General features: G+C 41.1%; 2 protein-coding genes across 8 annotated transcripts in view; one reads left to right on the plus strand and one right to left on the minus strand.

Moving 5' to 3' along the window:
• The window catches only part of QRSL1 (glutaminyl-tRNA amidotransferase subunit QRSL1), a 28,782-nt gene extending 20,945 nt beyond the window's left edge, over positions 1-7,837 (minus strand). Inside the window, exons 1-3 of one of the 5 annotated variants that reach the window (XM_060419526.1) lie at positions 7,714-7,837; positions 1,253-1,398; positions 281-440 (exon numbers count right to left, since the gene is read on the minus strand). Coding sequence is in view for 1 of the 5 variants with exons in the window: in XM_004011235.6 (XP_004011284.2) it covers positions 281-440; positions 7,714-7,737 (184 nt within the window). In the remaining 4 variants the exon portion in view is untranslated. Of the gene's footprint in view, positions 1-280; positions 478-1,252; positions 1,399-5,196; positions 5,272-7,713 lie in introns of all 5 variants that reach the window. The other 4 variants (XM_060419524.1, XM_060419527.1, XM_004011235.6 and 1 more) reach the window with 4 other exon arrangements.
• Positions 1-12,482, plus strand: part of RTN4IP1 (reticulon 4 interacting protein 1) — a 120,925-nt gene that overhangs the window by 61,125 nt on the left and 47,318 nt on the right. The window contains exon 1 of one of the 3 annotated variants that reach the window (XM_004011236.5): positions 7,953-8,637. The exons of 1 other annotated variant lie outside the window; for it this stretch is intronic. In XM_004011236.5, the coding sequence (XP_004011285.1) occupies positions 8,364-8,637 (274 nt within the window). In that variant the 5' untranslated portion in view covers positions 7,953-8,363. Of the gene's footprint in view, positions 1-7,952; positions 8,638-12,482 lie in introns of those variants that run through there. One more of the 3 variants, XM_015097366.3, reaches the window with a different exon arrangement.

The raw sequence follows: 12,482 nt of genomic DNA on the forward strand, positions 1-12,482 counted from the left end.
TATACCTCACACCAGTTCTTCTTTTAAAAAATAATTTTATTTATTTGGCCATACCACGAGATTTGTGGGGTCTAAGTTCCCCAACCAGGGACTGAACACGAGCCCCCAGCAGTGAAAGCGTGAAGTCCTAACCACTGAATCTCAGGGAATTCCCCAGGTCTTTAAATAAGGGAATTTTTTTTTTATGTTTAAAGCTCTACCTGCCAAATGGAGACTGCTATATCAAATTAAACTCTTTCTCTCAGGATGTAACAATTAAGTACAAGTCAAAGTAATTTACCTTTTTTATATCTTTTCTCTGCTTCTTCAGCTTGCTTTAAGGCCACTTCTTCTGATACAGTAATGTACGCATTTAGAAACTTAGTCTTCTTGATAAGGGAGAGACATCTTTGACAGAGCTCAGTTGGCGTGACTTGGCCTTGTTTCAGTGCCACAGAAACCTAGAATATACACAATTCCAAAAAACTCCTGCGGAGTCTGCAGAAGTTTCAAATGTTATACTGAGACAGGCAGATAGAGTGGTTAAATATAAAAATTTGAAGTGAGGTTTAGATTCAAAACCAAGACCAGGCACTACTGTTGCTTTACATGCATTATTACTTTATTTAGCCCTTAAAACAACCAACTAATTATTAACCTCACTTTATAGATAAATTAACTGAAGCTCAGAGAGGTTAAATGATTTGCTCAAAGTCACACAAATAGTAAAGGGTAACTTCTTAACATCTGCTCCTTCACGATTTCTCTCTGCACCAGTGGAAGTTTAGCCTGTCCTATGTGTTGACTGTATTTTCATGTGTCCTAATATATATCAAGCAATAGGAGTTTGCATTTAGGGGAAAATCTGCAAGTGTTCTGCTCTAAACTGTTGAATAAATCATCAGAGAGGTGGTCTTCTTAGGCCTGAGGGTGTTGAGCTAGAAAAGCAGTGCGAACAGGCCACTGAGAGGGCCCCTAATGCTGATGCACAGGGGGAGGAAAGGGCTACGGTGGGGATACTGGGAGGGTGGGGGGTTGGCGAGGGGCAGCTGGGCTCGACTCAAAGGAGATAACTGAATGTAACAAAGGAGGTATTACTGCTGAATGGTTTGTATGACTCTTGAGACGAGCGGAGCTGAAGGGAAAGAAAAGACAGCAGTGTGTTCTGATACTGTAAGTATGGAGTGGGCTGATGTAAATAGGCCGGGTACAAGTATCAGGACTTGCAGAAGCACAAAGCTGGAGAGACACAGAGGTATGCAAACAGGCCTACCCCAGAGCAAAACTGTAAGCACGAGGAAGATTCTGTCTGCTACTGTCTCCTCTTTTTGCCTCCCCTCAAGTCTCCTAATGTCCATTATCCTCAAGGTGCCTTCTGACTCGCCAACCAGTATGACAGGAAGAGGTAAGGAGTTGCAGCTGTGGTTACAAAGGCAAGAAATCAGACTGTCTGGAGTATTCATTTATTTATTGAAGTGTATCTGATCTACAGTGTCGTGTTGGTTTCAGGTGTACAGCAAAGTGATTCAGCTACAAATACAAATATGTCTTTTCTCCCCCCAGATTTTCTTTACCCTTATAGGTTAGTAGATAATATTGAGTTTATTTCCCTGTGCTATAAAGTAGGTCCTTGTGTGTTATCTGTTTTATGCGTAGTAGTGTGTATATGTTCATCTCAAACTCCTAATTTATCCCCTCCTCTTTCCTGTTGGTAACCATAAGTTTGATATCTATGTCTGTGGGTCTATTTCTATTCTGCATATAAGTTCAGTTGTATCATTATTTTTGAAGATTCCATGTATAAGCGATATCATATTTCTGTCTCTGGCTTACTTTACTTAGTATGATAATCTCCAGGTCCATCCATATTGCTGCAAATGGCATGATTTAATTTTTATTTTCTGATGGCTGAGTCATGTCCCATTGTGTAAATATAGCACATGGTCTTTATCCTTTCATCTGTTGGACATTCAGGTTGTTTCCATGTTCTGGCTATGTAAATAGTCTTGCAATGAACACTGGGGTGTTCATCTTTTCAAATTATGGTTTTCTCTGGATATATGCCCAGGAGTGGGACTGCTCCATACTGTTCTGGGAGTACTCATTTTAAATGGTGATCTTTGTTAGGACCATACTTAGGAAATCTAGATTTGAGAAAATCAATAAGGGTATTGGAGAAGGGAAATGAAAACAAAGACGCTAATTAGCTAGAATGGACTAGGCACAAGGATTATGACAAATAAATAGTAAGATCCCCTGGAGCAAAACTAAAAGTGTCGTATCTGAATATAAGATGAAATCAAGTGGAAAAGTTTTCATTAAGAAAACAAATTCTCTCTCCCTAGCACTTCTTTTCTCAAATGGAAACTAGACTTTTCCTTCAGGCACTGCTTCTCCTGCAGTTTTCCAACAGGATGGCTGTTTTAGTTCTTTCTTACCATGTACCAGAGTCCAGTGGGGAGGGGAGATTGTGTGGGCAGGTGTTACCCTTGTCCTCAATGCCTTTTTCTTGCCTCTTTTCTCAAAACCCCCAGCTCATCTGAAGCACAGGTCTTGGAGAAGATTATATTACTCTAACAGTCTCCCTGGTGCTCCTTTTCATTTATGAAAGATTTTAGCAGCTGGTTCACTGTAGCTATTTTTGTTGACTTCAAACCTCAAATCAGGTACACTGACACCAGGCCTCTCAGTTCTTGAACTCCCTTGACACAAACTCTTCACTTCACTCCAGTTACCCACTCATAGTCAAAGCCCAGACTATGTCATTACCAGCATTTGTATATTCTCCCAACCTCAGTTCTAATCATCCCACATCTCCTGTCTCCTGAGCTCATTTACTCTACCATCCAGCAAGAAAACTGGGACCTCAGTCCTCCAACCTCAAAGCAATGGGTTCTGCCCACCAGTGAGGTGGAAAGAGGATCCCAAGCCATCCAAAGAATCTGCAGCTCTGGTTGATACCTTACGTCCAGCCTTGTGAGACTGAGTAGAGAACCCAGCCACGTCAGCCCTGACCCATGAAACTGTGAGATGATAAGACTGTGGGTGTTTTAAGACTGTGTTAAAGACAAATTTGTTGTGTAACAATAGAACAGTAATACGCCGCCTTATAAAAATGAGGCAATCTTCTGCATGAAGATCTGTACTCTTCTTAGAGAACAAGGGAACAAGGGAAAACTATAAACACAGATAATCTAGTAATTTTGTCACTGTAACAAAATCAGTGCTAATAATAGCCCTTAGTTCCAGGTGTTATACATTTTGTATTTCATTTAACCTTTATATCCACACTAACAGGCTGATATTATTTCCCATCTACAGATAAATTACCAAAGTTCCTGCTTAAAATCACATAGCTAGAAAGCAACAGAGCTGGGATTCAACCAAGGCCTGATCTTGTTTCTGAAGCCCATGCTTCGGACCACTATACTCCACTACTTCTCTGTGCAAAGTGTAATAGCATTTACTCCTCTGTAACCAATAGAGAACATTTTCTTAACTTCACAGGTATTAATGACATCAGAGATTCTCTGAGGAAAAGGACTGTCTTTCAAAAGAAAAACTGTCTTGATAAATGCTGAAGGTATAGAAGAGCCCTTGGAAGCTGAGTGTCTGGTTGACTGGTACTCTCTTTAACACACCCATTTAACATTTTTGCTTTTGTCTCCATTGTTCCAAGAAATAGCACCTCAAGATCACCAGTCAGCTTCACATTCCTAAATCCAGCAGTCATACTCAGCCTGGGTCAGGATTCAACATCACCCCCTCCTGGAAGTACTTCTTTTCCACTTGTATTTCAGGACACCAAGCCCTTCTGGTTTCCTCCTGCCTTACTGGCCATTCCTTCAAGTCTCTTTTGCTAGCTGTGCTTCCTACTGCTGACCTCGAAATGTTGGAGAGTTTTATGTCTTACATTTACACTCAGCTTCCCAGGTGATCTCATCTGACCATTTAACTTCAATTATCTCCTCCACTCTGGCCAACTCCTATTTTCATACCTAGCTTCTCTCTTGATCTCCACATTCCTATATTCATCTGCTTAACCAACCTCTTCGCTTGGATATCTGTGCAGGCATCTCAAAATGATCCTGTCTTGATAATTTTCTCCTCACAACACGCTCCCTGTAGAGTCTTTCCCATCTTGATGCTGTGTGCTGGGTTCAGCTGTGTCTGACTCTTTGTGACCCCATCAACTATAGCCGGCTAGGCACCTCTGTCCATGGAATTCTCCAGGCAAGAATACTAGAGTTGGTTGCCATTTCCTTCTCCAGGGGATTTTCCTGACCCAGGGATTGAACCCGGATCTCTTGTGTCTCCTGCACTGGCAGGCAGATTATTTACCACTGTGCCACTTGCCCAGGCCCCAAATCTAAGCATCCTCCTTGACTTGTCTCTTTCCATCAAATCTATATCCAACCTGTCAGAAAGCCCAAACTTAAGAAAGGAAACCCCTATTTTTTATTACTTCTGCTCCCACCACCCTATCCATGCTGCATCAGCTCTTGGCAAGGCAACGGCCTTCTAACTGGCCTCCCTGCTTCTCCATTTGCCTTCCTCCAGACCACAATCCTGAGTAGCCTGGAGCTTTTTAAATTTTAAATCAGATCATGTCCAAAGACTCACAGCCTTCCAGACGATTTGCATTACATTTAGAATAAAACCCATATTCCTTCTCATGGCCTGAAAGGTGATCTGGTTCCTGCTTCTCTCTAACCTCATCTCCCAGTACTCTCCTCATTTAGTTCTCTCGGGTGAGAAGAGAGCTTCCTTGAACATGTCAGGTTTGCCCCTGCTTCAGAGACTTCCCACTTACTCTTCCTCTTGCCTGAAAGAACCTTCTCCCAGTTCTTCCCAGGGTTCACCCTTCTTATCTTTCAGGTCTCTATTATATATCACCCACTCAGTCAGAGAAACTTTCCTGATCACTCTAAAACATCCATATCCCCCAACTAATTCTCATGCTATACTCTGATGCTGGAAAGACTGAGGGCAGGAGGAAAAGGGACGACAGAGAATGAGATGGTTGGATGGCATCACTGACACAAAGGACATGAGTCTGAGCAAACTCTGGGAGGTAGTGAAGGATAGGGAAGCCTGGCGTGCTGCAGTCCATGAGGCTGTAGAGTCGGACAGGCCTGAGTGACTGAACAACAAAATAGCCTGCTTAACCTTTCTTCATAGCACCTATACTATTTGAAATTTTATTATTAAACTTACTTAATGCCTCCTTCCCCACACAAACGTAGGTTTCATAAGGGCAGGAATTTCTGTCTTCATGTTGATCCTCAGTGTCTAGAACACAGAGGTGCTCAATAAATGTTAACTGAATAAATGAACTGAGTTGTTTAAAATTTGGAATCTATTTTCCCGTAGAACAGTAATTAAATGTTCTTAGGCTAGACCCCCAAGAAACCTATTGGATATAAAATTAATTTTCTTTAACATAAGAATAATCATTTAATATAACTATAGGGCCAGTAATACTAGTGTGGTGTTTGGTTCCTAGAAACACTGGGATCAGGCCACTAAAAAAGAAAGATTGAAAGTAAGACTCTTCCCCTTCCTGAATGTACCTGGGTAAAATTTACAAGTAGCAGTTTTATCTCCCATTTGGGATTTTACCTCTTTTTAGTGCTTCTCTATAGCTCAAATGGTCAAATGGTAAAGAATCTGCCAGCAATGCAGGAGACCAGGATTCGATCCCTGGGTTGGGAAAATCCTCTGGAGCAGGGAATGGCAATCCACTCCAGTATTCTTGCCTGGAGAATCGCATGGACAGAGAAGCCTGGTGGGCTACAGTCCATGGGGTTGCAGAGTCGGCCACGACTGAGTAACTCACACACACAACAGTGCTTCTTCCCAGGGCTCCTTTACTGCCCTGATCCTCCACTCGGGTCCCTCAAGTTGTCTCAAAACACCATAGTTTCCAGTCCTTTCCCAAATACCCTCCCCTACAAATTTTCTCTTCCTTCAATTAATAAGCTCAGCCAGAGTGTGACGGAGAGAAATCTGATTGATTATAATTACCATGGATAAATCATTCAACTGTCCCAGGCATCTTTACATATGGAATGTGTAAAGATCCATCTTTAAAATGGAATATGTACTAAATTAACCTCTAATTCATCAAATTTGGGGCACTGGTACAATGATGTGGAAATAACAGTGGACAGTATGTTAGAGTTTGGGAAAATAACCAAATAATGTTTTGCACAATAGGTATCAATAACTATTTGTCAAAGGAGTGACTAAGTGAAAGTAATCATGTCAAGGCAACTTTCTGGCTACCCTTGGGTCAGATTCCCTAAATATATTTTCCCCCTTGAGGTAAAAATTGTTCTCACAATGGCTCACTGAACAACATTAGTGAGGAAGGGTGGCACAAAAAAGGTAGTGCTGGGGGAAAGGACAGAAAAAAAAAAATACCCCATTTTTTAGGTTGTATTTCATCTTACATTATGTTTGTAGTTAAAAAATATAAAAAATTTTTTTCAAGAATAAAATAGATTGTTCACTGACAGTATAAGCAGATGCAATTTAGTATGGTAAAACAAAAATGTATTGAGGGAATAGCAGTGTATTATTTAAAGCCGATGGATTTAAAGTTCTCATAATTTATAGTTTTCTAAAAGGCTGCCAGTTGGAAAAAGAAAAAGACTTGCCAAGTGAAGATACAAATGGAAGATGGAAGGTGGGGTAGGTCCTCAATTGCTAAATCTATCAGCAGAATCACCTGGGAGCTAAGGTTAAACCATATCCTCTGGGCCTTACCATAGTGACCTGCATGAGGGGGACACAGCTGTAGTTTTTCAGGAGGGCCCAAGGTGATTGTGATATAAATGGGCCTGCTATCAGACAGCTCTGCAGGTTGGGAGATCTGTGCCAGAAAGCAAGGAGATCTGAATTAAAGCCCTAAGAGCAGGGATAAGATGAGAGAACAGACTCCAGACATAATTTCAAAAAACAATGAACAGAGTTTAGTGACCTACTGGACATGACATATGAAGAAGAATCTAAGGGCAACTGGAATAACAGTTGTATCCTGAACAAGAGAATATCAGAAATCATGTTTTTGTTTTTTATGATGTAGGTTGAGATGCAAGAGGTGGTTCTGTTACAATGATTAAGTCAACTTTGGTTAAACTAAGTCTGGGGTGCTTATGGGACATTTGGAAGAGATGTCCAGAAGACATTCACAAATAGAGCCTAGAGTTCAAAAAATGAGGTGGAGGAAATGGAGACACAGGTAAGAAAATCGTTTGTATCCTGGAGGTTGTTGAAGCTTGGAGAACGAATATCTGCGGGGTGGGGGTGGGGAGCTAAGAATCACTAGTTGGCTTTTACAAGGGACAGATTTGCGGGGTCCTTAATGAGGACTGCATCAGATGAGCGTAGTGGACAAGGGCTAGCTAAATCCCCATTATATGGCAGAGCCTACCTCGAGGCCATCAAGGGTTGGAGACAACCTGAGCAAACGAATAATCGAGAGAAGCCACTCTGCCTTCCACCCCAGAGCGCCGCGGTGCAAAGCCTTCCCCGCTGAGAATATAACTGCGGAAGGATACAAGGAGCACAGCCTAAGGACTCGGAGGTCCGAATCCCCCCAGGTTCTAAGGAAGAAGGCAGTGAGGCTGACCAAGACGCGGTTAGGAAGGGGGGACCCCTCGTCCACAAGAACAAAGACTCCCCGAATCTTCCCGACCTCTTGGACCCTCAGCAGACAATTCGACTCACTTCTCGGAGGGTCCGGCCCAACATGGTCCTCGTGCCCCGTCTGCCACCACAAGGACCAGGTGACGAGGAGGAAAACAGAAAGGTCAGTTGCCGCTGCTGGTTTTACATGGGCGCAGCCATCTTTGACCATCACAGAACCTGTCAGCACCGAGTTCTCCGATTGGTCGAATTGCAGCCCAAGGCAAATGATCTTTGCACACGATTGGCTGGCGCCGCTAAGCGAGTTCCGAAGAGAAAGAGAAAGGGTGGCAAGGAGACTGCGGGCTAGGGTCGCGGCGGAAGCCTGGAAGTGAATTTTTGTGAATTTCTGTGGCGTCTGGATCGCGAGAGGAATCGGCTTCTCCTGCAGAGGGCTTCCGGGACAGGGCAGGATTTTAGGGTTTTGTTTTTAAGGGGAGCTGGTGTAAGGGAGGAGGAAAATGAATGGCATACTGATTGGAACGTTAATTGGAGTATTTCAGATGTGAAGAGCAAAGTAAATCCATACTCTTCTTTCTTTGATTGCTCCATTAGTCTGTCTTCATTTTAAAATTCTCAGCTTTGAAACCGGCCAGAGTGTTTGGGGAGAATTTGACGGAATTCAGGTGTGAGGGTTTGATCCCGTTTAAGTGCCTTTTAATTAGGGCACGTAATTCAACCACTTGTTTACAATGGGATTTCTGAAGACCTGTGTGTTAAGAAGAAATGCATGCACTGCGGTTTGCTTCTGGAGAAGCCAAGTTGTACAAAAGCCTTCGGTTCGAAAAATTAGTACTACCTCTCCAAGAAGCACTGTCATGCCTGCTTGGGTGATAGATAGATATGGGAGTAATGAAGTGCTTCGATTTACCCAGAACATGATGATACCAATGATACACTATCCAAATGAAGTCATTATCAAAGTTCACGCTGCAAGTATAAATCCTATAGATGTTAATATGAGAAGTAAGTTTTAAAAGACGTTGCTCATTATCTTTTTTTTTTTTTTTTTTAAACTTGAGACAGCCTCACCAGGGATCAGTTTTAAAAGATTAGTTGTTATTGACCACTTTTTTGGGGGTTAACACAAAGAAATGGTTTAGGGTTTTGACAGTATCTCAGGTATTTCAAAAATTTTTGAACTGGCAATGTCCATGGTATGCTTTAATCTTTTACAAAATATAAGTTTGAATTGCTTCCAATGCTACCTCAAAAATGTAAATTGGGACTTGAGAATTGTATCCACAGCTAACTTTCTGGTACACTTTGCTAGGAACTTTATGATATTCTGAGGTCCATCGCAGGTTTTAAAGGTATGGTTATGTTTTCACATCAGTTCAGAATTTGCATTTTCATAGTAATTTGTGTTTGCCCTTCCACTACTCCCAGCTTTTTCTAATGGTCCAGTGGACAAAGCAGCAGAACAGGATGCCAAGATATGGACACAGTACTCTTCCTCATTTTGTTGTTGCGTTCTGCCCTTGGAAGTTAAAATACGCTTTTCTGTTGCGCTCTATCTTCAGTGGAAATAACCTTATCTTAATTTCTGCTAGGGGTTATTGACAAAGCTTGGAGTGCACTATATTCCTTATGCAGTTAAGATTGATTACTGTTTGTGAATTACTTTAACTTTGGAAAATAACGACAAAAAATGAGCAATTGAAATGAGCAATTGAATTGGGATGTACAGTTAGTGTAAAATATACGCTAGATTCAAGACTTAGTAAAAAATGAATGTAAAATGTCTTATTAATTTATATTCATTATATATATTATTCATTATATATTGATCTGATAATATTTTGGATATATTAAGTAAAATATTATTAGCATTAATTTCACTTTCTTTTCACTTTTTAGTGTCCGCTTGAAAATTTTAAGTTAGCTGTGTGGCTTGCATTACATCCCTGTTGGACAGTGCTGATCTAGACATATGAGGAACAGCTATTACACATTTCTTTGTAGGGAAAGAGATACAAGTTTAAATGATTTTATGGTGCTTGCCCCATGAAATATACATTTGTATTCCTTTTGTTTGCTTAGAATAGTTGCTGCTGCTAGGTGTTTCAGCTTATTCTGTTTCCATTGGGCATGAAGATAATTTAGTTTTTATCAGAATTACCTTTTTTTTAAAATTGGTGTTCATTTTTGGTTGTGCTTGGTCTTCCTTGCTGCATGGACTACTCTCTAGCAGCAGTGCTTGGCCTTCTTGTTGCAGTGGCTTCTTGTCGCGTTGGATGGACTCTAGGGCACTTGGGCTTCGGTCGTTTTGGCACATGGGCTCAGTGGTTGCAGCTCCCAGGCTCTAGGGCACAGGCTCAGTAGTTGTGGCACGTGGACTTACGCTGTGGTATGTGGGATCTTCTCACATAAGGGATTGAACCCATGTCTCCTTCATTGGCAGGTGAATTTTTTTTTACCATTGAGCCAACAGGGAGACTCCTATTGGAATTATCTTTAAGTGGTAGATTTATACCTAGTGAGCAGTATGTATTTGCCATCTCCTTGATTATAAGCTCTTTGAAGGTAGAGCCCATGCCCTGTCAACTATAGCTTTTTTTGGTGTTTCACATACGTAGTTGTCATTCAGTCACTAATGTCATTTTATATTTTCATTCTAATTTGATTACAAAGTAAAATGATGTTTTTTAATCCTTGAGCAGTTTTTAAAAGCATTTTGTCTTTGTTTAGATCTGTTAACACATTATTGACCAGGGGATTTTTTTTTTAGAAATCAGTGCCTGTGACCAGCAATTTTATTAAACGTCTCTGGTCAATAATGTTCAAGTGACAAAAGACATATAAATACATCTCCAGTCAATAAGTTGTTAACTTTTCATTTCTTTGAATGCACAGGCACAGTCTATGTATTTGTGTTACACTGTACATTTTAATTTCAGTAGAATGGCTGAATCTGGACTTTCTTGGCTGCTATTTAATAACAGATTTTACTTTTATATAGTATTCTTGAGACATCATAGTTTTTTAATGACTTGACTGGATAATATTATTTGTAGTTATCCTCTGTATTTCCTGCCCATGGATTCTTTTTTGAGAATGTATGATTACTATTGCAGAAGATACCTGAAATGGTAGCTTGGAGAAATGAAATTGTAAACTATAGGGAGCATTATTTCCCTTGACAAGAAAGCAGGGACATGTCTATTTTGAAAGATGAAAGCCACCTATTTTTCTGGAGATGGCTACTGTTGTTGGATATAAAATCATAAATCATATAAATAGGTAATGAAAAGTGAATTATCTTAAAATAGAAAAAAAATCAGCCAACAGCATTATATCTACCAAGTTTGCTTTCTTTAGATGAGATCAAAGATTTTGAAACTGATGGCAGATTTAGGATTTTCCAGGTCGTTCCATCTCTGAACCAAACTGATCACCTCTAATAGTGACACAGAACTGCTAAGGTTCTCCATTCACTGTCTCCAAGCAGATTCTCAGTTCCTAACTACCAGCTATTTCTGGATTTGGGACTAGTTTAGCTGGTACCAGTGAGCCAGGACTACTCAGTTGATATCCAAGTAACCGAGGAAAACAGCCTTCTTTTGCAGGCTGTGAAGCTCAGAAAGGGACTGGAATGGTTTGTTGTTGTTGTTGTTGGTTTTTTTTGGCAGCTTGAAAGTTTTACTTGACTAAATTCCCACTTTTGTTGATCAAATCACATAGGAATTTCAGTGAATAATTGTTTATTGTGTTTGAGAGGTGGAAAAGGAATGTAAGACAGGAAGACTAAAATGTGATTTTTGTGAGTATTACATGGGAAGTTATTTTCCCCCTGGTAGAAGGCGCTCCTAACTAGCCAGCTGGCATGTATCTAATATCGGCATGGTGGCCATCAGCTTAGATTTTCTGGGACTTGCCCAACTTTAAAATGCTTTCTTCCATGTGTCTTGATTTTTTATTAGAAAAACAACTTCTGCACTCCCCTGTCAGCCTCTCTCCCTGTATTCTCTACCTCTTGCTGTATGGATTAAATATCATTGTTCCCATCTAAGGCCAGCCCTCCACCACGGTTCTAGACCCCATGCCGGCTCACCCACTCAGGAGCGTTGTTTCAGCATTTGTCTCCTGTATCTTCAGTGTTTCCCTTTCCCCTGGATCACTCACATTGGCTGTTATTTCTCCACTCATAAAGAGCACCAAAAAAAAAAAAAAAGACTTAAAAGTCCTTCAGTGGGCTTCCCTGGTGGCTCAGGTGTAAAGAATTCGCCTGCAATGCAGGAGACCAGGGCTTGATCCCTAGGTCGGGAAGATCCCCTGGAGGAGGAAATGGCAACCCACTCCAGTATTCTTGCCCGGAGAATCCCATGGACACAGGAGTCTGGTGGAGTACAGTCTGTGGGATCACAAGAGTCGGACACAACGTAGCAACTAAACCGCCACCACCCACCACCAAAAATCTTCAATCTCACTTTCCCTTCTCCAGCCACTGCCCCATTTTTCCACTCTTCCATAGCAATGCTATCAATATTTGGAAGAGTTGAATGTTCTCATGGTGTTCAGTTCCTCATTCCCATACTCTCTGTCACCCCATGCCATAACAACTGCTCCTAAAAAGGTCACCAAAGACTTCTGTGCTGTTGGATCCAATATTTTGTTTGGGGGGGGGGGGGAATTTTTTTGTTTCTTAAAGGTCTGTTGGCAGCTCTTGACCTTGTTTGAAAAATTTCTTCCCTGGCAGCAGCATCTGACTTCTTTAAATGGCCCTCTTCACTTGACTTTCTGGATACCTTTTCACTAGCCAAACCTTCTTGGGCTCCTTTGCTGGTTTCTCCTCATCCTTAAGATCTGAT

Source organism: Ovis aries, chromosome 8 (assembly GCF_016772045.2).
Source record: "Ovis aries strain OAR_USU_Benz2616 breed Rambouillet chromosome 8, ARS-UI_Ramb_v3.0, whole genome shotgun sequence".
In the NCBI taxonomy this organism is placed as follows: Eukaryota; Metazoa; Chordata; class Mammalia; order Artiodactyla; family Bovidae; genus Ovis; species Ovis aries.